General features: G+C 46.7%; 4 protein-coding genes and 2 non-coding genes across 7 annotated transcripts; 3 read left to right on the forward strand and 3 right to left on the reverse strand.

Annotated features, from left to right (window-relative positions):
* The first annotated feature begins 5,536 nt into the window (after nt 1-5,536).
* Nucleotides 5,537-9,639, forward strand: NOXO1 (NADPH oxidase organizer 1). The gene is made up of 8 exons (XM_048962375.1): nt 5,537-5,643; nt 6,049-6,129; nt 6,221-6,296; nt 6,679-6,859; nt 7,091-7,287; nt 7,713-7,826; nt 7,974-8,091; nt 8,241-9,639. Exons 1-8 carry the CDS (start codon nt 5,584-5,586, stop codon nt 8,863-8,865), a joined length of 1,452 nt encoding a protein of 483 aa, XP_048818332.1. The 5' UTR covers nt 5,537-5,583; the 3' UTR covers nt 8,866-9,639.
* A 545-nt stretch (nt 9,640-10,184) lies between these two features.
* TBL3 (transducin beta like 3) lies at nt 10,185-20,990 on the reverse strand. 2 transcript variants are annotated; one of them, XM_048962370.1, is made up of 23 exons: nt 20,898-20,990; nt 19,988-20,509; nt 19,820-19,871; nt 19,615-19,710; nt 19,326-19,373; nt 18,616-18,757; nt 18,093-18,177; nt 17,751-17,921; nt 17,447-17,522; nt 16,899-16,995; nt 16,392-16,597; nt 15,901-16,042; nt 15,328-15,386; nt 14,943-15,046; nt 14,133-14,283; nt 13,767-13,997; nt 13,433-13,503; nt 12,634-12,790; nt 12,150-12,208; nt 11,581-11,684; nt 11,203-11,274; nt 10,905-11,063; nt 10,185-10,375 (listed from the first exon to the last, which is right to left on the reverse strand). In XM_048962370.1, exons 2-23 carry the CDS (start codon nt 20,152-20,154, stop codon nt 10,263-10,265), a joined length of 2,562 nt encoding a protein of 853 aa, XP_048818327.1. In that variant the 5' UTR covers nt 20,155-20,509; nt 20,898-20,990; the 3' UTR covers nt 10,185-10,262. The 2 variants fall into 2 exon arrangements, with proteins under 2 accessions (XP_048818327.1, XP_048818328.1); XM_048962371.1 differs by lacking the exon at nt 20,898-20,990 and adding an exon at nt 20,669-20,887.
* On the reverse strand, nt 20,578-20,706 carry LOC125701017 (small nucleolar RNA ACA64). Its single transcript, XR_007380138.1, has one exon. It is a non-coding gene; the product is annotated as a small nucleolar RNA ACA64 (small nucleolar RNA).
* Nucleotides 20,991-21,070: 80 nt separating the features above from the next.
* RPS2 (ribosomal protein S2) lies at nt 21,071-23,771 on the forward strand. The gene is made up of 8 exons (XM_048962377.1): nt 21,071-21,163; nt 21,357-21,515; nt 21,635-21,724; nt 21,969-22,076; nt 22,594-22,767; nt 22,848-23,007; nt 23,321-23,412; nt 23,649-23,771. The coding sequence occupies exons 2-8, from the start codon at nt 21,360-21,362 to the stop codon at nt 23,727-23,729; spliced, it is 861 nt and encodes a 286-aa protein (XP_048818334.1). The 5' UTR covers nt 21,071-21,163; nt 21,357-21,359; the 3' UTR covers nt 23,730-23,771.
* Nucleotides 23,110-23,247, forward strand: LOC125701015 (small nucleolar RNA SNORA64/SNORA10 family). Its single transcript, XR_007380136.1, has one exon. It is a non-coding gene; the product is annotated as a small nucleolar RNA SNORA64/SNORA10 family (small nucleolar RNA).
* A 439-nt stretch (nt 23,772-24,210) lies between the features above and the next one.
* Nucleotides 24,211-25,778, reverse strand: NDUFB10 (NADH:ubiquinone oxidoreductase subunit B10). The gene is made up of 4 exons (XM_048962380.1): nt 25,543-25,778; nt 25,202-25,340; nt 24,770-24,909; nt 24,211-24,431 (listed from the first exon to the last, which is right to left on the reverse strand). The coding sequence occupies exons 1-4, from the start codon at nt 25,688-25,690 to the stop codon at nt 24,331-24,333; spliced, it is 528 nt and encodes a 175-aa protein (XP_048818337.1). The 5' UTR covers nt 25,691-25,778; the 3' UTR covers nt 24,211-24,330.
* Nucleotides 25,779-26,047: the final 269 nt, after the last annotated feature.

Genomic DNA, 26,047 nt, shown 5'->3' on the forward strand with positions numbered 1-26,047 from the left:
ATGTGAGCCACAAGTCCAACTAATTAGAAAGACAACATTAAGAATTAGTCATGCAGTTTGCTGAGAACTCACAGTGAACTAGGAAATGGCAGCTGAAAAACACAGTGTATATTTCTAGGTATATGATTCATATATACTGAACAGCTTTATCCAACAAACACATTGCTTGCAGAGTTTCACAAGACACGAACCTGTCTCCTGTTATCAGGAAGGAGTTCGCTGCCATACCTCACACCTCACTGCCAGAGACATCAGACCCTGACCACATCTGTCCTGGAATACTGAGATCTGTTCAGAAGTGCACTGTATGGGATCAGTGCTGGTGGGGGTTCAGCCTTCTTCCTCACCCTTCTGCAGCTCTCCCTGACTTTTGCATGGTTCCTTTCTCCAGAAGTAGGTCAAAGCAAGTAGACAGCAGTAAATCTTAACAGGTGGTGGAGGAAGAGATTTTCCTCATATAACAATTCTGATGAAAGCGTGTTGACTTTTTAGGGATTAACACCACAAAGCAACAGTTTGCTTTCTAGTAGACTCTCCTCTACACTGCATTGTTGAGTGAGGATTAAGCATTAATTTCTCTGCTTTATGAAAGGAAATAGGAACACAAACATGTAGTCTTCACTCTGAAATAAAGGTGCGTTTTTAAGTTGGACTCCCAGAGCTTGAGGAAACTCCAGAGAGATAAGTAAGACACTTTGCATGTTCTGCTTGTTGGTGGTGGGGAATGAGGAAAGGATAACAGAAGAATTAGCATTTCTCTGACTAATCTGCAAGGAATACAATGGTTTTGTCTGTGACCAGATTTTACCACACTTAGTGTGAAGCAAGAATAGATTTTACCTGCTTGAAAAGAGTATTTCTGCACATTGGCTAATCTTTGCTTGGTTTCCATTGGGTTGTGCTTCTGAGGATCCCCACAGGGTTCCTGAGGTTCCATCCCACCCTGCCGTGGGTCTCAGCACAAACACACTGTGCTCTTACCACAAAAAGCGTTCATCAAACACCTCTTGTTTCTTTGCTCTAGGAAATGATGCAGGAAACTTTCTCTTGTCACAGGCTTAAGTTTCATTCTTATCCTTCCTGGAAGCTTTATTCTTGAATCACGTTTTTGCCCTTTGTATGACCTTAGGAAAACACACAGCTTTTACAAAGGAGCTATGGTTGCAACAGGTGCTTTGTAAATGTCCTTTTAGTATTTTATGGGTTCTAAGCACACCAGATGAGGAAGGCGGCTTTCCCTCTGCCCTGGGCAGCTGTGTGTGGAGGGCATTTAAGGGAAAACCAACAAATCTGCTCTGTGCTTTCACCCTCAGTGGTGGCTGTGAGGTCTGGGGGTTGCCATGCTGCAATGGTTTTTACCAACTGGGGCTGGGATTGTGCTGCCAGTGGCCTGAGAGTGGTCTGGACCCCAGAGCATGGAGACAACGATGGGGATGTTCCTTGCACCTGCCCATGGCAGATCAGCCTGCACCGTGGGCAATTTGCTGTGATTCAAATGAAAACTCCACCGCTGGATATTGCAGAATGCATTTTTGGTGCTGGGCAGACTCTGCAAGTTCATCACCTAGACAGAGAGGTCCTGCAGCCCCACTGCATCAGGCTCCAGTTGTTACACGCATGAGGTCATTATCACAGCTCTTCTTGCTCAGTCCCTCACTGATTATCATTAAGGAAATCTTTCATGAGGGAGTGAAGCCACTGCTGAAGTTCAGCCCTGGGGATTGCCATGTCCTGAATTGGATTCAGCTGCATGCTGAAAAATGCCTCATTCTGTGCAGCAGCTGCAGGAGTTAGGAAGAAATCAAATACCTTCTTCTGGATTAAGTACTGTAAAATCTCTCAACCCAGGCTTTGTGATTATTGGACTTCTTATTGTTTATGAAGTGAAGGATATTACTGTCAACTCTGGTGTTTGATTTTTTTCCCTTTTAATCAGTGTCTGTTTATCTATTTAATAGAAGTCTAAAACCTCTTTGTACTCTTAAAATCAGCTTTTAGCAGCTGGCCTTTTCATTAGAGGTGCTGATAGGTTATGTGCTATCACATAAGGTGACCTCCAAGAACAGCAAAGGGCAGGTTTTGATCCTGAAGGTGATGGGGGAGAAGTCTGAGCTCTCATACCAGCATCACTCCCAGCAAATGCCCCCCTCTGCCTTGCCCATGGTACAGCACCTTCCTTCTGCTCTCTGTCTTGCAGCTACAGGAGTTCAAGTGTGCTCTGAGGACTTTTTCTCTCTGCCTTTCCCTAGAGTTTGCAGGGGATCACTGAGTCCAGCAGTTCCTACCGTGTTGGACATAAAAAGATAAATGCATGAGTTCAGGTCTCAGCTTGAGCAGCTCAGACCCAATCCTATGTGTAGAAGAGGATGTTTGTAACACGGGTTTGTTTTTTTTTTCATCCTTGTGTATTTGAGATGACCACTGCTTGTTGGGGTTTAAAAGAGGCTGTTGCAAGGCTCGAGTTCCGGCTCTTGTGGATGTAGGATTGGTTCAGATGTTTCTCTCACTCTGTCTGTTTGCCCTCCAGTTCAATACACCAATTAAAAGTTATTCCTGGTTCATATGAAATGAAAAGAAAATCCCTTGGTGTCTATTTCATATGGACATTTTACACATGGAAAGTTGTTTTTGCTATTGAAATATGGCAGGGAAAGCTTCTGGGCCTTTGTGCAGCCCTGCAGCAGCACCAAATGAGCTCTGCTCAGTTATCAGACTGCAGGCTTTTAGAGGCAGCTGCTCTGCTATTGCTCTCATGCTCAGGCAGAGGCAGAGGTAATTGTGGAGAAAAATCCAGGTTTTGCTGCTTTCTCAAAGCTGGACAGTCCCCTGCTATGTATTACCTGCTATTTGATGATCTCTTTTGTACCCCATAAAACAATCAAAGACAAATTAATTGCTGTATCTCAAAAACTGCGTAAATATACACTGATGATGCAATGACAGCTCCTGATACTTGGAGTCAAATGCTCTCCTTCCTGGCAGTCATTTCTGACTGCTGTTAATAGTTACACACCTGCAGGTACTGATTCTGGGCAGGGTGGTGTGGAAGTAGCAGGAGACGCAGTAAGCACAACACAGTGTTGAGGAGATGTGTGCCCAAATGAGCCCACGCAGAAGTGGAGTTAATAGATTCTTTTGGATCGTTCTCCATCTGCCCCTGCAGGCGTGACACTGACCTGCCATGGTTTTGGAGTGATTTGAGGGTGCTCTAGGAGCAGTACCACAGGCATCAGTTTTGCTCATGCTTTGCTTTGAGATTCCTGTCACCAAGCAGTCTATCTCAGAACATCAGCTCTCCATGCAGTGGGGTGGATTGCCAGCCCCAGGTGATCCTAAGCCTCCATGTAGTCTCAGCCTTATGTTGTGGCGCTGAGTGATGCTTTCTGTATCTCGCTTCTGCTTTACAGCCGCCCCTCTACATGATTGCACTGAGAGCTTTGAAATGTGGCAAAGCTTTTGGAATTGTCAAACACAAGGCCATTACCTACTCTTCTTGCATTACTGGCAATCACAGTATTTACATAGAATGAAAATATGTCTAAACTTCCTCCAGCGGTTTGGTACGTGTTCAGAGTTCAGATTTTCTGAAGACTTCAACTGTCTCTGGCTTTTTCCACTTAGGGTAAACAGTTTTACACCTTTACACTTTTGGAAATACACTGAGTTTGTGTTTGCTCTGGGACAGAAAACCAACACGGCGTGTTTTGCTTGGTGTTGGCCACTCAATGGCACCAGCACACACGACCCCATCCTGGAGCACAGTTGTGCTGCTGGAGGAGCTGCCACTTCTGTTGGTGGCTTGCAAATGCTAACAGTCATAAAGAACAATCCCTCTGGATGCAAAGATCTCCTTCTCTCACCACAAAAGCCAGCCAGGTTTAGCAGCACGTGACTTTGCTGACCAGCTGCAAGCAGAGATGGAGGAGCTAAACCTCGTGCAGCAAGTCTGCCTTGTATCCGTGTCACCCTATCAGCTGGGGAGTGTCCAGAGAAGGCAGGGAAGGGGTTTTCCCACCAGATGCGTGCATGGGACTGAAGTGCTTGCTGTACAACTTTTCCTTAACAAAGGAGACCAGGGGTCCAGCAGCAATAGATCAGACTTCACCAACACACTTCCTTTGTCCCCAGCAGCTTCCACCCTGCAGGCAGGGGCAGCCTCACATGTTTTCATGAAACCAAAGCCCTAATTAGTGTATTTTCTAGCTGCTCCGAAGTCATTTTGTCTGACTTCCCAATGGGATTCTGTATCAGTTGATTGTGATTTTTATTTTTTTTAATAGATGAAAGGTACTCTGCACCTGTTGCTAAGGGATTTAAGAAGCCCAATGTAATCAGAAAATGGAAGGGAAGGCAGGGCTGAGCCTCTCCATTTGGGCTCCAATAATGATAATGATTCAATTCAGGCTTCATCAAAGAAGGGAGAGCAGGCAGGGCAAGCGGCCAGATCACACAGATGCCCCTAGACCAAGCCATAACCTGAGGCATGCCACAGCCACAGGTCAGGGAGAGGACGGCCTTCCAGGGCTGTAATTACCAACCAGGCAGTGCCTGAGGGCAGCAAGGAGCAATTGCTGCAATGAAGTAAATCCATCTCCTCGCTCAGCTTTTCCCACCAGGTGGGCTGTGCTGCGCAGTGCTGGCTGCCATTGCTGATCCATAGGCCTGGGGCTCTCCTGGGAGTGGTTCTCCACCTCCCTGTCTATCGCATTGAGTGCAGGTGGATGCCCAGGCCTGAGGCAGGACCTCAGGGTGCTTTAGGTGCATGTTTTCACATTAAAATCTTTGGGATTTCTTCAGTTACGCCCCTGGGACCTGTTCACCCTTTGCTGTAACAGTGTTAGCATCAGTGTCTCCCATTTCTTTCTGAGAGCATACAAGTGTGGATAGGGCTACCAGGGCTCCTTTTGGAGTCGAGCACCTTTTACTAAACAGGTAGGAATCACTCGTGAAAAAGAGAGATTTGTAGCAGCTGGCATGCACATGAAATCCTGTCTGATTTGTTCTTTACAACCATGTTCGTGATCAGCTCTGGGGACTGCTGTGATTGCAGCCTAAGCTGTTATGGCCACGGATGGCTCCCATAAGGGTGTTGGTGCAGCAGAGCCATAAATGCATCCGTTGAAGGAAACGCAGTGCGCTGTCTGAGAACAGCTGCTGCTGCTGCTGCCCAGAGAGCTCTGCTAACGCCAGGGGGTGATGAACCCAGTGATAACAGAAACCCAAGGATGATAGAAACCCAGAAATGATGCACCTAGCGATGACAAACCTTCCTGGCAGCAGGGAGGACCATTTATAGGCACCGTTCTCTAAAGCATGCGATAAGATAAAGCGCTTTTCTCCAGCTCCCTGAACTATGCCCCAACACCTGTGCTCAGTATTTGCACATTAAAGACAGGGGAGCAGAAAAAAGGCATGCGATAATTGCAAAATGACAGAGTTTTTCCTCAAGCTGCTGGGCGGAGGAGGAAGCAGTGAAGGAGTGTGGCCCAAAGAGCCGGTGCCCTCCCTCCAGCCCACAGTATTTAAACTGCAGGAGGCCGTGCCCTGCTCAGCCTCCAGCTGCAGGACAGGCAGTGAGGGAAGATGAGCCAGTTCCCAGTGGATGTGAAGGCTGTAGGCTTGATGCAATGCAGAAAGCAAAAGGTATTTTAACCTGATATGTTTTTTTTCCTTAAATTTTATCTATTTTTAGTTATTTCAGGAGTATGCATGCTCATTAACCTTCAGTGTTATTAAAGTGTTATCATTTAGGACATGGGTCCCTTAGACTTGTTCATAATTGTTCAGCTCATAAGAAAGTGGTTATCTGAGACTCTGCTGTTTTCCTCTTCGCTGTTTCAGACTTTCTTTCTGTTTTTAATGCTCATTTGGGACCCTGAAATTAAGGAAATATCTTGGTAGGTTTAGTTTTTAATTTCATCTCTTACGTGACAGTCAGCCCAAACCAAAAACTAAATGACAGATCCTGTCAAATGCTCATTGCTTGAAAACATCCAGTATTGAACATCATGACAAGGATGCATTCTGTTTTCTCTTCTATTTTCCCAGAAGTATATGATGTTCGTGTCCTGGTCAGATCAAAACAACATTCTCATCTACCGAACACTTGAAGAATTTAAGAGATTCCATGTAAGTGAATATCTCCCTGAAATAACATCCACATCCTGGGGAAGGAGGAAGGAGATCAGCATCCCTACTCACTGCTTTGTCTCACTTTTAGAAAGAACTGAAGAGAAAATTCCCCATTGAGAGTGGATCGCTCAGGAGATCTGACCGGATCATACCCAGGTTTAAAGGTAGGGAGGAAAACTCACTGAGGGATCAGCAGACATGACACAGCCATTGGGAACAGCTGTTGTGGATGACATAGACCTTACTCACTAGCTGCCATTGACTTACAATAGCATAGAAACACCTGGTTTTGGGTATAAATACACTTGGTAGATGAGTATTACACTTTTATTAGCTTGGGGCTCTTAGTAACATTTACAGATGAACTACAACAAATTTTAGATAGGCAAAAATGTTATCAGGAGCTATTTAAAACAAGGAGGCAGAGACAGCTGCATATGCTTTGGGTGGGGGTGCAGTAAGCGGGGCAGTGCTGTGCTCAGGCACAGCTGCTCTGATCCAGGTCTGCTACTGTCTTGGATCAACTTTGCTTTTGTTATTTTAAAGATATAAATGGGAAACAGAGGAAGAGAGGGAAGATAAGCAGGTCCCTGGAGCGACTGAAATTGCTGGAAACTTACTCGCAGGAACTGCTGAAAGTGGATGCTAAAATCTCCCAGGGTGAAGATGTGATTCAGTTTTTCAAGGCACAAACTCAAGACCTCGATCCCTGCTTTCCTGAAGACAGGTGTGAAATCCTATTTGTATTTTTTGTTTGTGTATCTCTTCGTAAAAACGTTGTAGAGAAATAGCAGTTACATTTTGGAGCAGAAGAGCAGAGATGTTCTACCCAAATTTTCTACTGTTTTGATATCAAGCTGCTCTTAGTCTACAGAATAACCATGATTTTACTGAAATTACTACTTGACAGCCTTCTGTGGGAGCTTTCAGTAAACCAACATCAAACTTTGCTTTTCAGTGTTGTAATCATGCCATCAGAAATTGGAGGGGAAAAGAAGAAAGAGGTGCAGCAGCAGCAGCAGCTTTCCATTACGTACCCTCAGGTGTCTCAGAGCTACCGATGCATTGAAACCTTTGAAACCAAAGACACAAAGAACAGGAGTTTCAATGTCGCTAAGAAGGAAATTGTTGAAGTGTTACTGAAGGACATGACTGGTAGGTTTGATTCAGATCCTTCCATTTCAGGGATGCATGCTGAAAGATTTCTAGATTGATTTAAGGCTCGGCAAACATTAAGGCTGTAACATCAAGCACATGGGTGATGTTGGTACACATAGGGTGTTTACCTGGATTTAAACAGGAGGAAACAAGTGGTCTGTTCTTTTCTAATCGAGGGATGCCTGGGTCTGAGCTGAGACCTAGGACCTTATTCCCAGCAGAAAGCTGTTCATGCTTTGCAGAGCCCAACACGTCTGCATGCTGCACTCTGGTCTGGATAGAGCTCTGCCAAAGTGCCAGCACTGAGCTGGTCCATGGAACATCTGCCTATGACTCCTGCCTGTGTCCCTACACTGAGGTGTTACTGATCATCTCTCTGCTTTCTGCTGGCTTTACAAATTTTGTTCTACTCTTTGCTGCAGGGTGGTGGCTTGTGGAAAATGCAGACAAGCAGATAGCCTGGTTCCCAGCCTCGTACCTGGAACAGATCAGTGTTCACAAGGATATCCAGAACGTCAGGAGTTCAGATGAGGAGGGTGAGTATGCTTCTGTGTCAAGGCATCAACTCTGGTTTCAAGGTCACACCTTGCTCATCCTTCACAGAATGGGTTCTGAGGAGGTTGGCAGAGCTCTTGCCCAACTTTCCCTCTGTAAGACAACGCAGCCTTCCCTTCTCTCCCCAGGCAGCCTGTACTTTGTCATGCGGGCCTACGAGTCACAGAAAGAAGACGAGCTCTCTCTGAACAAAGGCGTGGTGGTGGAGGTGGTCAGGAGATCCGACAATGGCTGGTGGCTCATCCGGTAAGGAGGCTTCTCTAAAGCTGGTTTGAGATGAATACTTTCCTCTTCCTGATGCTCTGTGTGCACACAAGCCTTGTGTGCTCCCCTACCTTTTGTCAAAGCTGGAAGAATCCTTTAGTTCAGTGTTTCTTTTCCCCTTTCCTCCTCAGTTACAACGGGCGCACAGGCTACATGCCCTCCATGTGCCTCCAGGCCTACAAGAACCCCCACCACAGGCTGCAGACCATCATGGGCAGTGGGCTCCACATCTCCACACCCAAGCTCTGCTCCTCCTTTCCGGCTCCCCAGCTCCTGCGAGACAGCACAGCGAGGGATTGCACCTCAGGGGATGGCCGTGATGAAGCTGTGAGCTCCTTGAGGAACAGATCACAATCTCTGCCCAGGGTCATCTCCACTCCAGATCTGGAGTCTGACAGCTCCTCGCTCAGCTCGGGCAGTGAACCCAGCAGTGTGCTGAGCTGGAAGCCGGACTTGTCCAGGTCTCTGCCTGCAGTGGAGCAGGCAGCAAGCCCGGTCCTTGGACCCACCTCAGCCACACACAGCAGCAAATCTCCACGCCTCACCCGCAAGGACAGGAACGACTCAGGCTTTATGGAGCCATCTGCTGCTGACCTAAACTCCCTCGCTGACTCAGAGGTGCCCACAGGTGCCCCCAAGGTGCCCACGCGTCCCTCGGCCCATGAGATCCTCCAGAGATGCAGCACAGTCACCAAGCGTGCCCTGCAGCAGTCAGCTGCCTGCCCACCCCTTCATCCCCTGCCCAGTGCTCCCTAGGGCCCCATGCCTCACATTGCAGGGACTGCTGCTTTCAGAGTTTGCAGACGTGGTTTTGCTGGGTTAATGCTGTAGCATGCACGCCATGGCCAGGGAGCTTTAACCAGGGCACACACTGTTACTGGCAGAGCTGCAGTTAGGATCCAGCAGCTTCTGTTTAGCATAGGTCACTTAGGGCTCAGTACCCTTCCTTGGACACATATTTATCCTGCACCACCATTTATCAAAATGTCACAATTTTCTTGCACAAATCCTCACACTGTGGCTACATGACAGTGCTGGAGAACAGAGGAGTGAAACCCATAGCTACAGGCACGTGAACAGCATTTACCTGAATCCCTGGAATAGATCTAAGTTCTATTTAATTTTTTACTTTAAGGCTACATGAACTCAGGTAGCAGAAAACTGACCAGGCAAAAACATGTGTGAATTGGCTGGACTCTGAATGGCTGAGGACAAAACACATTGGTAGTACCTAGGAATTTCATCTCTTACCTTGCCTTAATGGCATTCTGCAGGCATAGGGATAAAAAGGGCTGTAGTACAGCTTGCTTGCTGGCTGGGTAGTGTGGGTAGTGTGAGCCAGAGCTCCCAGTGATGAGCAAAACTTAAAGAGGGGGTTTGATAGCAACTGAAATTTACAGTACTTCCTATACTACATTCATCTGCTAAAACTGAGTTAGAAAAGTGATAGGTTTATATAGATTGCTGCCTTTAATTTTAGTTAGCCTTCCATTATGTCTGTTCTTGTTGTTTTTTTTTTAAAATCAGGCATTTTAGCCAGCTTGCAAGGTGTTTGTATTGTTCTAAGTTTTATACACTTGTCTCTGAAATAAAACACAAAAATATCTCTAAGGATTGTGTAGTTTTTGTACTCCAAAGACTTGCTTGTTGGAGAATTAAAATCACACCCATGTGCCTGCCAAGTGCTGCATTTAGGGCAGGAAAGCTGACATTCCTGCCTTGGCGCAGCCTACATTTTGCCCAGGTACACAGAATATTCAGTGCTCAGACAACACTGATCCATGCACACCTCCTAGCTAAACCAGGATACATAGTGTGGCCAGTAGTATCTCCCAACTCCAAGCCTTTACAATCACTGTAAAGACATCTCACTCACAGCCAGATTCTGCCTTCCCTCCGAACTGAGCACTCCTATTGCCCAGGCCTCAAAATCCAGGCTGTGAAAATACAAAGGGAAGGCACAACTTGCCCAAAGGAACAAATCCTTCCTTTCATTAAATCGCAAGGAGACCAAACAATGGTCTTGTTTTAGAAATTCAATTTAATTAAAAAAAAAAAAAAAAGATATTATAAAATACAAAGTATTCCAGGTGCTGTGTGGTGGGAAAGCAGTTCGGGCTCCTGTCAGGAAGCAGCAGCTGGTGAGGGAAGAGTCACAAAATCACATCCTCCTGATGTGACACATCAGCCAGCTTCATGTTTTGCCACATGAAGTCAACGAACATGGAGGCCTGCAGCAAGCGGCTCAGCCTCTGAAAGTGGCGCTCTGCAAAGAAAGAAAACTGATGGTTGGTATCACAAGGGGAGAAGTCTACCAGAAATGGGTACAGAACACCTCTCTTCTGTTTAGCAGAGAGCAGATGGAGCATTCACAACATGAGAGGAGACCTCACAGAGGCACAAACTGTGGAAAAACTCTCAGTCCAAGCCAACAAAGAGAGGCCACAAGGCACTATATCACACAACACCAGGATCTTAGAATGGTGCGAGTTGGAAGGGACTTCAGAGCTCATCTACTTCCAACAGCACTGCCACAGGCAGGGACACCTTCCCCTAGACCAGACTGCTCAAAGCCCCATGCAACCTGGCCCTGAATCCTTCCAGAGTTGGAAGATCCACAACCTCTGTATGCACACAGAGCACAAAACAGGAAGAGAATTCAGATCTCACATAAGCAGAAGGCAGCTGAGATTGGATACAATCAATTTCCACAGCGCATCATTGCAGGCACCTCCCAGCAGCTCTGGGCTGGGTTAACCTGCCCACTGCCCAACTGTTTCTGCAGCACCGCTCACCAGTGTAAGGCAGCAGGGACTCCACAGCAGATTTAATGCCCGAGTACTGCAGGAGGTTGTCTGGTGCTTCATGCTTCAGGAGGGTTTCAATGACAGCTTGAGCCTCATGGCAGTTTCGAGAGTTTGTATTCCATGTCACCAAGAACGTTAACACCGCCTCTAGGGAAGAAGGACATCTGTGCACATGGGTTGGGCAAAAAAAACATCTCTCTTGTCTCAGAGATCAGCTTTAATTTCATTTCAGAAAATAAGCCCCAAATCTGAAAGGTTTTAGCTCTGAAACCACGCAGTAACAAACCTTTCTGATCCTTCCGCAACCGAGCAATGTTCTCTTCCAGGCGCTTTCGCCCATCGCTCTCCTTGAGGATGGCTAAAAAGAGGAAATTAAGGATTAGGGAAATTAAAATTAAAATATTTCAAGAACAAGACCCATGCCTCCCTCCTACACTGCAGATTCTGTAAAAAATACCATCCCTTGTGACAGTTCCAAACCTTTAGGGGTTATTGGAAAAGGGTAAAATAGAGGCTTTCAGATAATTTGACTTCAATAATTTAACTTCAGTTTATTAAAACCTTCAAACTGTAGCCTGTGTCTGACTTCAGTCAGCGTCTACCTGGAAAAGATGGAAAGCAGAGAGGGCAGAAAAAAAACCTTCAGAGTACAGAGTGAACTCACCCTTAACGACCATCAGCACCGTGTGCGGACGATCCAGAGAGATTGCCAAACCTAATGCTTTGAGGAACCTTTTCTCATGAAGCAGGTTAGAAAGCTCTTGTTCTCTGGAAAACAAAGCAGTCAGGAGTATGAGACAAGTATTTGGCATTCAGTACAGAAAGTAGCTGATTTGGCAGTAATGGTGTGCAGAGGTTGAATGCCATGAAGTGAACAGTGCATGCCACTGGATGGTTCAGTGCCCTCACTGTGGAGGTAATTACCCTAGGCATGTTCAAGGGATTCTTGGATTACTCAATGCTGGCTGAAGCGGGACAAAATGAAAGCAGGTTTCAGGGGTTTGACATGCTTTATCTTAGGAGCACCAATCCATTATCAAGCTGACAATATTATAGCAAGGATTTGCAGCAATTAAACTTCTATGAAGCAGAAAAGCCTCTGGTGCCATGGCAGCATCTAAACCTCTACAGGACAGCCTTCAAATCAGGGGGAGTTGGATGGCTCTAAGTGTGGAGATTTTAACCAGACATAAGGCACCTTTCATGGCCCACTACTACCCACAATCAACTTACTTCATAATCTGCTCCTCCCGTTTAGCTTGTGCCTCCTCCTGTTCAATTTCAGTGACATCCTATAAAACCAGAATATAACTTTGTCATACCTTGTTTTAATTCAGATGAAAGAGCCACTAAGTGATGAGAAAATCATTTTCTGCAGCAAGATCTCCAGGTCAAGTCATTTATATGTTAAATCCAACAACTAACAATTCCCTCCAAGCTCTCTCTAGAAGACCAGTGCTGGGAAGGCCACTTAAAGACCAACTCCTGTTCCTTTTAAAGCATCAACTGGAGAAATTCAACGTGGTCAAAAAACCCCAAACCAAACAAAATAAAAAATATCCAAGATACGTCTTACTGATGTAATTGCAAGGTGCATAAAATGAGGACAACACGTATCATGCTGGAACAGTGAGGAAGAAATCACTGAGATACTGAACGCTGCAAATGCATTCTGATCACTAACCCAGAAAAGAGACACAAAGACCCTGCACTGTACCTTCCACAGTGTGATGGAGGAGTCGCTGGATGCTGTCACAACCATGTCATCTTGCTTGTTAGAGTGAAGACCCCAGATTTTATCTTCATGGCCATCTAATGTTTTTACACACTCATTTGTTTTAATTGTCCAGAGTTTTAAGAGCCCATCAGAACCACTTTTGGAAGAAGAAAAAAAACAAAACGAAAACACAATCTCAGGAAATCACTGGATAGACCATTCTTGCTCTACCCCACCCCAAAATAATGAATAAACTCATTCCAGCACCTACCAAATATGAGCAGAATTAACCAAACATCTTGAGAGATCTAAAGAATTTCAACTTGTTCCTGGTATGGCATCCCCTGGGGTGATGCCATCTTGGAATGCCCTACTACCTACACTTCTTCATACACTTCAACGCTCTCCTGGCGTTTCTGGTCTGTTACATTTCAGCCTTTCTGTAAGAAAGGGCAATTCAGGAGATAAACTGCATTCATTCCTGCTTCTAGCTGGAGAACAAACCTTCTGCAGCTAACAGTAAGAATTTAGCCCTGGCTGCTCTTGCATCACCAAAAGCAGTAAGGTGAAATGCATCCTGAGCTCTGCCCTGTGGTGTATGTCACTAACCCAGCAACATCAGTGGAGCTAACTGGAAACATAGTGTAACTGGAGAGGAAAACAAGACACATCTCTGCCACATGACATAAAGATGGCACTCTCCTATCAGTCTCTCTAAAACTAAATCCACTGCACAGTCCTTGCTGCTCATACCAGCTATGTTTTCTGAACCATTCTGGCTTCTTGTGTAGGCACTTACCCACTGAGCAGCTGTGTTCCTCGGCTTACAAAAATGATTTTCAGTACAGAGGCATCATGACCTTCAAAGGTCTGGAAAACAAGAAAGCAGCTTCAAAGTATTACAGCCGTTGCCAGGTTTTCAAAGAAGATCCTCTTTCAAGAGAATAATGCCCAATAATACCAAAGCCCAGATAGGTAAATTAAAAAAAACGTGTGTGTGTGTGTGTGTGTGTATACACATATATATATATTTATACATATATATATATATATATACATATATATATATAAAAATCAATCTGTGTAGCATGTGAGAGTTGCCTAGAGCAAGGAGCAATCTGAGCTGTCATTACCTTCAAACAACTGAAGTCCTGAAGACCCCAAAGCTTTAGGGTTCCATCTGCTGAAGAGGTGGCCAAAATCTGATCCACTGGAGAGAACTGCACACACCAGATTCCACGCTTATGTCCAGTGAAGACACCCAGCAAAGAGCAATCAGAACAGGACCACAGCTTGGCCAGCCGGTCCTGTGAGCCCGTGGCAATGAGTTTGTCGTTTGGAGAAACTGCCACGCTGTTTATGTCCTGCAAAAGTCACAGAAACAGAGAGCAAAGCAGTTTAAGTCTGCTTTTGCTGTCAGAGAGCCAGGAATTGCAGGGTATAAAACAGGAGAGCATTTAAGTACTAAAAATATGCTCTCGCATCAGGTGGAACTTCACCTTGTCATGACCTCTCTCAGTCACTTGCGCATGAAGGGTTTCTGGACTGGAGATCAAGGCTGCTTTTGCTTTGGAAGTGAGAGACTCTGGGATATTCCACACTTTTATTGTGCAGTCCTGGCTGCTGGTCACTATAAAGCTTTCTTTCAACCTGAAAGAAGAGAGAAAAGAAGCACGCCAAGCATAAGAAAGCAGAACAGTGGTTTTCACTGCACTGAGAAAAGGCCTTGTCCTCAATTGGAATTCACACAGTCACTCTGCTGTGACATTAAACAGAGCATGAGTGCTTTTGAAAGTTGTCTTTCATTTTACTTAAGCCCCTGGGATAACCTCTGTCCATTCAGCCGTTAGCCAAAACACTGCTAGCTTTCTTCATTTGCACACTAAGGTATGTGGCAACTTTTGAACAAGCTAGGCCTCCAGACTGCTAGGCAGCACAAAGTAGAAGAGCTGATAAACATATACGCAATTTAAGCAAGCACCTTCATAGGAACACTCCCTCCATTCTCCAGTCAGTTTCTCCAAATTACTTGAGGATTATCTGGCAAATTAAGCAGCTGCTGCTCTTTAAGCCAAACAGAGGGTAGACTGACAAAGAAATGCAAGCTTCACAGCTTATAGACAAATGTGCATTCAAGAAAGAAAACCACAAACATTCTCCTTTCAATTCAGAGCACCCTGACAAGCTGGATTCAAACACGACAAACAATGTTATTCAGAAGCAGACATTCACCAAAACATTCACTAAGGACCAGTACAGCAGCCATGACTCATGCCTGCAAAGGTAAAACTTTGTTTGATTTTTATTACCTTGAGCAAGAGACAGCGCCTACCCCATGAGCATGACCCAACCCTTGGGCCACACAGACCACCCTGCCATCTTTATTCATCCGCCACACTCGAATGCTTTTGTCCTGTAATGGCAAAGAACAGACAGTGATCAGACTTCCACGCATTTACTACATCTGTAAGCCTGGCTATTCAGTGGCTTTTAAGCCTGTATCTTTGCCTGCTTTCATTAGAGCAAGGGAGCAACATTTAAAAGGCGTAATGGAAGACTCTTGTATTTTAGGGATGTAGCAGTCATAACTGCCATCTTAACAAAAGCCCTTCCTGCCATACTGGAATATAACAACTCTATCCATAAAGATCAATAGCAATGAACAGCTTCATTCAATGAAGAATGCCTACGCACCTTAGCACAGCTTACAAACATCAGGCCTTTCCTGAAGACATCCAAAGCAAGAATTGTTTCTAAACAGAGGAAATAAAAACAGCTGGATGCAAAGGAATACTGAAATCAGACAACAGAAATGTATTAATTAGTATGAAGTCCACAGCTCAGTGATTAGGGCCGGGTTTGAGAGACTCAGGAACATATCTGCACTCCTTATGAAGTGGCAGATGGCATATGGCATTGGTGCAGGTCTGTCACTGCAGCCACAAAACAGCAATCAGAGCAAGCACTCCCATACCTACACCCTCAACTCCAAACTAAACTGATTTCAGTTAGTGAGAGAGACTGAACTGACAGACCTGGATAAAGATAAAGCAGCATTTGCGAAGTCAGGAGCGTACAGAAAAATACCCCACAAAATCCCCCAAAAAAACCAACCAAACAAACCACCAAAATAAGTTGTGATGCTACTCCAGACAGAGCCCAGTGACTCCAGTCCCACATAAAAGTTGTGAGAAAAGCGGGATAAAGAACTGCTTCCACATCTTCCACCCATCTCCATCAGAGCTGACCACACACACTCACACACACCTGAGTGGCCATAGAGGATCTGGCAGTGTGATGTTGACAGTTCAAACACTTTCAGTTGAGGGCTGTTGGTAGCCACAACAATGTGAGAATCACCAGCCCCGAGGAACTTCACATCCAGAACCTCATCATTGTAACCCGCAAGCTGAGGATGGCAGAACAGAAAAAGTCAAACAGGGTGAAGCACCAAATGGCACCATTCTCAGGGAGGCTGCATTCCCATTTTCTTTCACTTAATTCTGATCTTATTAGACATAAGCTGGAATACAGAAGGGATTTTTTGTCTGAGGCTGTTCTGCTTTCCATTCGGTATTATTTGTGCAATATCCCTCCAACTCCAAGAGTGGATCTGGCTTCCTGGCTTGTAACCAAGGAACAGTACAGGAACAAACTTTCAACAATAAAGCTTGTTATTTCAAGAACAGACTTTTCACTGGAAGCAAAGCTGAGTCTAAAATGCTGATAAAAGGAAAAGAAAGGCTGAGGGTTGTTACCTGCTTCCTGAGCTGAAGAGTTTGAGCATCATATAAAACAATGTTGTGCTCCACAGACACTGTAACTATTTCATTTCTCTCAGGCACAAGCATGCAGTGGGTCAGGCTGTGCTCACTGGCCTCCTCCTCTGACTCCACAGGCTCAAAGGGAACAGGCTGGGTGTACACACAAGCAGCTGTAGCAACTTCCCAGATTTTCAGGACCCCTAGCAAATAATATAGATTATGTCAGAGCCACTGTTTTAGACAGTGATTGTACAAGGAATATAAAACAAACCTTGGCACTGTGTACAAGTAAAAGCCACACAGCCTTAAGGCCTGATAATTCTTCCTCATCTGCTATCACTGAAGGAAATCAGGAGAAGGCTTTGCTCTCCATCCCCCAAGAGTTCAGCCCAACACTCCTGCCACACAAACCACGTATCCCAGGAACAACAGCAACATAGCACCTTAAGCACAGTTCTTCCTTAGCCTCTAACTCCAGCAGCAACATGACAGGATGCTCACCTTTGCTGCCAGCCGTGAGAAAATGCAGCCCTTGTTTCTTCACACCCAGCTGAGAGAAATCTCCTCGTTCAGGCAGCAAGATGGCAGCTTCCACGCTCTACAAAGGAGTTGGCCAAACAGCAGCTTAGCACAAAGGATTAGAGTCCTGTTGCAGCAAGCAGCTGTGTTAACAGCTCATTAGTGCCAAAAGCACGCAAACCATGCTTCAATGCCCCAGACTACACTACACAGGTGCCTAGGAAAGGCTGGCAGACACAAAGCAAGAAGAAAGTTTTCTAGCAACTGTCTCTCTTTCCTTCTCCAGAAGTAGGGCATAGGTAGCATACACTTCTACAAATTGCCCAGGCACAGCCACATCAAGCAAGTACAGAGATAACAAACAGCTTCAGACAGAGTTTTAAGGCATTGGGAAAATACAGAGTAGTGTCACATCACAATATATAAAAACCCACATTTTATTTACACACGTGTAGGAACCCATACATTATACACATAAACCTACAAAGACAGCAGAGAATCTCAAAGGAATAAAAGAAATGCAATTTCACCTCATAGATAGGGACAGTTCGTTTACTTTCTCTGGTTTTCAGGTTCCACACCATGCAGATTTTATCACGGCCAGAACTACAAGATAAATCAGCATTAAAGAGCATTCAACTCAATCTCTGAACTCAAATTTGGAGTTGTGGGTTCAACATCTCTCTGAAGAAGTCCACAATGCATTGTCAAGCTGAGACTGAATACTTCTAGCAGTTCTTACCCCCACAGGACAAACTACCCCACCCGAACTTCACTCAAGCACCCAATCTCTGCCAAGAGACAGAGTTAATGAAAAAGCTAAGCTTTTTTTACCTAATGAACGTGTTTCCATCTGCAGTGAATGCCAGGGAGGTGACAGCACTGAAGTGGCCATCCAGCACAGCCACACACTTGCTGGAATTCAGATCCCAAATCCTGATTTTGTAGTCCATTGAAGAGGAGAAGAGTTGCAGACGGGAGATATCAGGGTGGAACTCAACGAGGCTAGAGAGGAGAAACACTTGAATGGAGTAGGAATAAGCTGCCTGGCACCTTCTTTGCATTAGACCAATATATAAATAGAAATGCATTGCACACAAAGAATTTGACAATTCACATCAATCCCAGCATGCAGGCCATCACATTAAGTGACTGAAAAACAGGGCTCATCCTTACTGTACAACTCCTGAAGATCCTTTCAGGTTGTGTGTGCAATACTGCTTGACCATATCCCAGATCTTAATGGTGCTGTCACAGCCACCTTAGAAAAGAAGAGCATGCCAGAATGAAGAAAGGAGGTCCAACACTGCAACAGCTGTAAAATTTAATGAGTAACAAAGGCAGCAGAAAGAAAAATGAATCCAGGAACAGCCATCCACACCAAGAGAAGTTCATGAGTACTTCACACTAATAAAATCTGACTGTCCACAGAAAATAAACTTCAAGTGCAACTGACACATTAGAGTTCATGCTTGTCTTCCATCTTCAAGGATCCCTAACTGTACATTCGGATTAACTATGCCACGCTGTCTCATAAATCCCTGATATTTACCAGCACTTTACTAAAAATATTTTAGAATACTGGAAGAACTCTCTCAATGAAACATTTTACACATATATAAAGCCTCTTATGATGATGCAAGTAACAGAGAGCTCAACACCTCATGCTGCATTAAGTTAGGCTGAAATAGGATCGTACCTGTGGCTAACAGTGTTGAAGTAGAGTCAAAGACCATGGTAGCCACTGGTGCTATGTGCACTGCCTTCCACGTGCGCACACACTTGTTCTCTCGCCAATTCCACTGCTTCAGCAGCAGGGCTCGGCTTCCTGTCACAAGAATCTACAGAAAAGCAAGGCAAAGGAAAACAAAGTCAGCCACTTCCATCAGTGACAATACACAAACAACATAAATATCCATTGCTATGATGTTCTTGAACCTCAGTATCTCAACATTCATTCATAAGACTAATACTTGTTCCAAAATGTATTAGGAAATGCACCGAACGCATAACAAGCGTTCACAAAGACCTCCTCAAAACTGAGAGACAAACATCAGAAACAACAGGAAACCTCTCCCAGAAGCTCTGACCTGCAGTGCTTCAGTATATGCATGGATGCTGGAAAGCAGCTAGAAAAAAATCAGGATTTAAATGAAACATCAACTAATAGAGTTTCTGCATATATACAGAATAGAGTAAAATGTATTCCTGTCCATGGATGCATCTTTGTAGCTAATTACAGTAAAAAAAATCAACAGTAATTCCTACATCTGACTCAAACCCAGAAGAGATAACAGACTCCACAGAGTTCCCCAGGGACATTCATGGCAGAACACTCCTCAGACTTCACTGGACTTATCAGGAGGCTCAGGAAAGAAAAACACACAGCAAACACAGCCATACACATACCTCATCATCAGGGCTGAGAACAAATGAAGTGATGTCCTCTTGGTCGTCCTTGAAAAGTGATAAAAACACAGTTAATCATCCGTGCACTGCTTCAGAGTGCTCTCAAGCCTTCCTTTGCCACAGCTTCTACTGACCCAAGCATACCCAGCACCACGCACACAGTGACGAACAATGCAGACATCAGCCAGGGTTACAGTTCTCAGACCCCTCTATTCCCACTCCCAAAAGTTTCAAAACAGATCAGTTACAAGGCCTGAGAGCCACTGGAAACGCTTCAGTGTTCCCTCACCTGCTCAAGGCTGTGCAGCAGAGCTCCCGTCTCGACATCGATCACGTTCAACTTGGTCCCACAGGGGCAGAACATGAACTTTCCATCCCGGCTTACCTAGAAAACAGAGGATGGAGAGCTGAGAGTATGCAGTGGGGGTGGCCCCAGCAGCGAGCAGGGCGCTCCCCAGCCCCTTCTAGAGACACCGGCCGTAGGCGACCACTACCTGCACTCGCCCTCCTTTGTAGAACGGCTCGATTTTCCTCGACACAGCATAACTGAGAGGGGAAAAAAGGGAAATGCATGGACAGATTGTTAAAGCGAAGACAGCGCAGCTCGGCCGCTCCCGGAGGCGAACCTTACGGCCGCACAGCCCAGCCCCAGCCCCGCTCACTTGCTCTTGAAGCGCACCGCGCTGCCCGCCGCCGTGGCCATGACACCCTGCAATCCGCGTGCAGGCCGCTTCCGGGTTTCGAGGGCGGGACTTCCGGCTGCGGGAGTTGGATTTCCGGCGCATGTGAATAACGCACAACCAGCACAGGAAGCACCCTCTCTGCGCATCACGTGGGAGAAGGAAGCGCAGGGCGCGGAGTCGCTTCCGTCTGAACAAACCGCTACCGTTATGGAACGGAAGGCGGCTGGGAACGGCTTCCCACTCGTCCGAGTTATGTTCCAGCACTACACCCACACCCTTCAAACCCTAGAGTTTACGGACTATACAAAAATACAAGTAGCAGGACTCGAGTAAGCGTTTAAGTAAATTTTTATTGAAAGTACTCAGCTCCATTCATATAATCATTCGTTTATAACCGTTCTGCAGAGCCTTGAAATATTCCAACTGTAAATCCTCCGGCCTTCTCACGAAGACGCTTTTTGTCTCATCTTCACATGAAGGATCCTAGCCGGGCTGTTACACCTGCGGGGAAACGCACAGCACTCACACACTGCCCTCACGCTCAACCACCCCCCAGGGCCCCTCACTGAAATTGTGGGAACATGGGTTTCACTCCCCACACACCGTCACCGTGGGCAATAAGCTTTGATGTTCCCTATGCTATCGGCACGGTTATCTCACCGGAGGCCACAGGAGACCGCAGGTGATTTTCAGACTGTGCCAAACGCTGCTTCCCAGCCCTCACACCAACAGTCTTCTTTCTGTACCCACCCCCTACCAGGCACAGCTTATAACACAAGCACAACTCCAGCAAAGGCTTAAAATCTCTAAACACAACTAAGAGAAAAAAAACGAAGAAGCAAACAAACCAAACCCGTCTACCCCACATATGTAACCCCAGCTCACCTACCTCCTCACTTATCAGACCGCAGTCCCACGTGTGCGCGCCTTTATACCATGAGACTACGCATGCGTAGAGGTGGTGCATGCGCACAGCTTCCAGCTGGCCCTCCCGCCCCGCACCCTGTATAATTAAGCGGTTAGCGCCCCTTTCGCGCTGTAGTATATTATGAATTCAGCGCGCCGGGCTGGCACTACACAGAGGTGTTCTCGCGAGAACTTTCTGAGTATAAATAACGGACGGCGGCGAGTGGCGGCCTTCTACTCTACGAACACGTAAGTGGCGATGGCTGTGGGGTGGCGGCCGTTTGAGACCTCCGCTCTATCCGCGCCCATCCGAACCGCCTGCGGTGTGGGGCCGGCCGTGCCTCGCCGGATGGGTCCCGGCCGGGCTTTGTGGTCGCGCCGCGTAGTTATTTCTAGTTGATGGTGGCGGTGTTCTAGCTAATGTACTTCTCTTTTCATATAGCAAATGGCGGACGACGCCGGTGCTGCAGGAGGGGCAGGAGCCGCCCGAGGAGGCTTCCGCGGCGGCTTCGGGACCGGGCTGCGGGGCCGCGGGCGCGGCCGTGGTAGGGGCCGAGGGAGAGGCCGTGGGGCCCGTGGAGGCAAAGCAGAGGATAAGGAAGTGAGCGGAGCCTGCAGGACGGGGAGCGTTGTGTCGGGCTGACCCGTGGTGTTGTCTGTAGTCCCTATACCTCTAGAAGATGCTGCAAGCCTATTGTCGTTTACTTGTTTCTTCTTTAGTGGATTCCTGTCACCAAACTTGGTCGCCTGGTCAAGGATATGAAGATCAAGTCTCTGGAAGAGATCTACCTCTTCTCCCTTCCCATCAAGGTGAGGTTCTGTGGGTGCTCAGAGCTGGTGAGCAGCGTGCAGCAGCGTCTCGGTCTGAACTGTGAAATTGGCATCAGTTGCTGCATTTGTTATTTAGAACACTCAAGTTGAGCTGTGTTGTTATTTAGTTTATTCTGGACTCATTTGCAGAGAAGAGCAGTGAGATTTGTGTGTTTTGTTTTGTGTGGAGATTGCAGCTTAGAAGTGTGGCTTAGAAGTGTGATTAAATGGCTGAATCTTGCAGGAGTCAGAGATCATTGATTTCTTCCTGGGGTCTTCTCTGAAAGATGAGGTGTTGAAGATCATGCCTGTCCAGAAACAGACGCGTGCTGGTCAGCGTACCAGGTTTAAGGTAATCTTTTCTGAGGATTTTTTTCTTGAATTTTATTCAGATTGTGATAGTTGTGGCTGCATCAGAAATCTAAAACCCAGTTTTCTTTTGTTACTTTTGATCTGGGAGGCAAAACTGTAAGGGGAGAAGTGTGCTTCTCAGACATAATGAATCACAGAATGACCCGGGTTGGAAGGGACCTCAAGTATCATCAAGCTCTAATTCTCTTCTGTAACAATGGCCACCAACCTGCACATTTAATAATACACCAGGCTGCCCAGGGCCCCATCCAGTCTGGCCTTGAACACCTCCAGGGATGGGGCATCCAAACCTCTCTGGCAGCCCATGCAGCACCTTACTAAGCTTCATAACTTTATAAGTTATAGGAGCTGCTTTAACAACTGCTTAGTTGTAGTGTACTGTTAGCTGTGATCATATGCTTCTGGTTATCTGTGGTGAGATCCTGCTGGATTATGTTCTGCTGAGAGAGTGTTCCTGCATGACAAAGCCTTGGCTGAAAACTTTCCTTCCATTTTAGGCTTTTGTTGCCATTGGAGACTACAACGGCCATGTTGGTCTTGGTGTTAAATGCTCTAAAGAAGTTGCCACTGCGATTCGTGGGGCAATCATTTTGGCTAAATTATCCATCGTACCAGTGAGACGAGGCTACTGGGGGAACAAGATCGGCAAGCCTCACACCGTGCCTTGCAAGGTAAGAACAACGTGTTGTGCATTGCCTGTGAGTCACGCTGTGGTGTGTGCTGTGGAAGCTGGAACCTGCTGTGCTCATAGGTTACTGGGCGGTGCGGATCTGTCCTGGTGCGTCTGATCCCAGCGCCTCGTGGTACAGGCATCGTGTCTGCCCCTGTTCCCAAGAAGCTGCTGATGATGGCTGGAATCGATGACTGTTATACCTCAGCCCGGGGCTGTACTGCCACACTTGGCAACTTCGGTAAGTGTGAGGTTATTGCGTTGTAGTTATGCATGTGTTGTTTTACTGGAAGGGAAAATAGTGGTGCGGTGTTGTTAAGTCCATGGCAAATGGAAAGCTCCCAATCTCCCAATCTGCGCGGTTGCACTTGCTTGAAGTAGTGTAATTGTCGTAAATGGAGAGAGAAAGGAAACTGAATTTTAAGAGTATAACAGAGAGATCTTGTTATGGTCTCTCTGTTTCCTCTGAAATTCTACACTTCTGGAGATGTGTAAATGGGTACAGGTGTTCATTTCTGTAACAGTGATGTGCAATATTTAACTTCTTTCCATAGCCAAGGCCACCTTCGATGCCATCTCCAAGACATACAGTTACTTGACTCCTGACCTCTGGAAAGAGACTGTTTTCACCAAGTCTCCTTACCAGGTACACATGCAACGCTTCCTTCAGTTCCCAGCTCACGTTGTCCTGATAGTCTGATAAGTTTGTACTTAAGTAGCATTTCATGGTTCAATAAGAAAGAAATAAGTGAAATATTAAGTAACAGAACTGTAACTGAAAATCCCACCCCAGTGTACACAGCTTGTTGAAAAGTTACGATGCTGAGAAGGCACCACAGTGGTTTACAGAAACTAAATGCTATTTTTTTTGTTTTAATCCAGGAGTTCACTGATCATCTGGCTAAGACCCACACCAGAGTCTCAGTGCAGAGAACCCAGGCAGCTGCTGTGGCAACTACTTAAGTGGTTTTTGTACAAGGCAATAAAGTGGTCAGTGGACAAGAAGTTGGTTTGATTGGATGCTTTGTGTATTGGGCAGATGGATTAAGTCTGTGCTTGGGATCTGAGTAGGCTCAAGTTTGTGGGCTACAGCCTGAACATATGTTGGGTGGAACAGAATGTTTTACACTAACCCTTGTTAATCATACATTAATCCTGAGTGGGGTTTGTAACCAAAGAGAGGGGAAAATAATATTCCCTTATACTGTCCTTTCACAGTGTGTTTACTCTGAGGGTGCTCCCTACCATGGTTGGGTAGAGCAGAATTAATGGTTTGTAGATTAATGGTAATAGAGAAATCCAGCAGGGACACCCTGGGGTACCACAGCTGGGGTGGGTACATGGAGCTGACTTCATTTAGAGAGTGGTAACAACCAACTGAAACAGATCTCAAAAAGGAAGAATTCTAAGTTTTTGCACACCTCTTCAAAGAATGAGTCTATGCTAATGGCATGGCAGATGTTTGGGTTTGCAAGTTTATTGTAGGGCATCACAGTTCACAGATGCAACACAGGATTGATAAAAGCACCACTGACAGGACGTGCTAATTATTCTGTATCCAGATTTACTGAGATGCATTTTCTTGTGCCTTCATTTCTTCTATCATCCTGTGCTTCTGCTTCATCAGACACGTCCTGGCATTTCCGTGGACACCAAGATCACCATCTAAAAGGAAAGGTAATAATGTGAATGTCTGAAGAGTAGCCCTCAGCAGCTAGGAGGAACCAGGTCTGACCCAGGTGAAGTGTGGCGCTTAGGACAGGTGCAAGCTGCAGTGCTGAGAGAGAAATGCACACAGCTTTCGATACTGTAGGAGTGTCAGCTGTGCTGTGCTTATTGGAGTGTCACTGCCCAGGCCCAGTGGGTCTGGCACATCTGAACACTGAGCTCAGATCTGCAGCATTTTCCAAGAGGGAGTTTTAACGCAAAGAAAAGATCTTTTGAACCTTCCTTTCCTCATATGCTGTTACAACTATGGCAGATGTAAAGGCTGCAGTACTCACATCTGTCTTGGTAGGCTTTGGTAACCTGTGCAAGCTGCTTCGCCTCCTTGGCACAATTCTGAAAATGGTTTGGTCCTTCCCTGTGCTTGCATGCACCGAGCCTTTCCCGGACTATTTCCACAATCTGCTGATCCACCAACCTGTGTGGGAGATGAGTCGGAATGCAACTGCAACACATGAACTACAGAAGAGCAGAACTGCAGAAACCAGGATGACACTAATGCTAGCCTGCCCAGCTAAGCAGGCTCCAGGGGACAGAATGACTGCAACCACCAGTGTTCTGTAAGGGGGTAGACACAGTGGCTTAGGTAACCATTCAACACCCCAAAATCCATGCGATTCCAATGCAACCCCCACGACTCCCACAGCCAACCGAGATGAGCGGGAGAGCTCTGTGACCCCCCGCTGGGGGCAGCCCTGTGCCAGCCGTACCTGTCCCTCCTCCACTGCGCTTCAGCCTCGTAGAAGCAGAGGTAATCCCCCTCCAGGCACTCGCTCAGGTCGGGCACGCGGCGAAACTTCTGGTGGTAGTAATAGGACTTGTTCTTGGCTTGCTGGCGCTCGATCCACTCTGCAACAGCAGCGGCACAGTCAGGCACCTCACAGCCCGGTGCGTCGGTGCGTCCGTCTGTGCCACCACCGCTGCGTGCACTGCCTGTCCCCGTGTCCCCGTGTCCGTCCCGTGTCCGTCCCGTGTCCCCGTCCCCACACCGCATCGCTGCCCTTCCGACGGCAGCGGGAAGGCCGCGCTCAGCCCGGTGACCGGTCTGTACCTCGTACGAAGGTAACGGGCGCATCGATGATATAGTTGAACGCAGTCTGGATGAAGGTGACCGGATTGGGCAGAGTCGAGGTGCTCTCCGAGACCGGAGTACGGCTCGGCGGCGCTTTATACACCTCCGGGTCCGGATCGTCCGGCATGGCGGCGGCGGAGCTGGGCGGACGGCGGGGACGAGGAGAAGATGGCGGCGCCCCGCACAGAGCCGGCGGCGGCGGACGCAGAGGTCAGGGGGCGTGGCTCTGCGCATGCTCCCTCGAGGCGCGGTGCATGCTGGGAGTTGTAGTCCGCCCGCGGCCCAGCTGCTATGGCGGCTAGGCGAGGGCTGGCTTCATGTTTTCAGGCATGGAAATGTAGTGTCATTAAGGTTGAGAAAGCAAATCCCAAGTCCAACGCCGAGCCTTCCCACTATGCCCACTGATGGTGTTCCTCAGTGCTGGATCTCCACGTTCCTCGTGCACCACCAGGGATGGTGACCCGACCCCCTTCCTGGGCATCGG

Source organism: Lagopus muta, chromosome 15 (genome assembly GCF_023343835.1).
Source record: "Lagopus muta isolate bLagMut1 chromosome 15, bLagMut1 primary, whole genome shotgun sequence".
Classification (NCBI taxonomy): Eukaryota; Metazoa; Chordata; class Aves; order Galliformes; family Phasianidae; genus Lagopus; species Lagopus muta.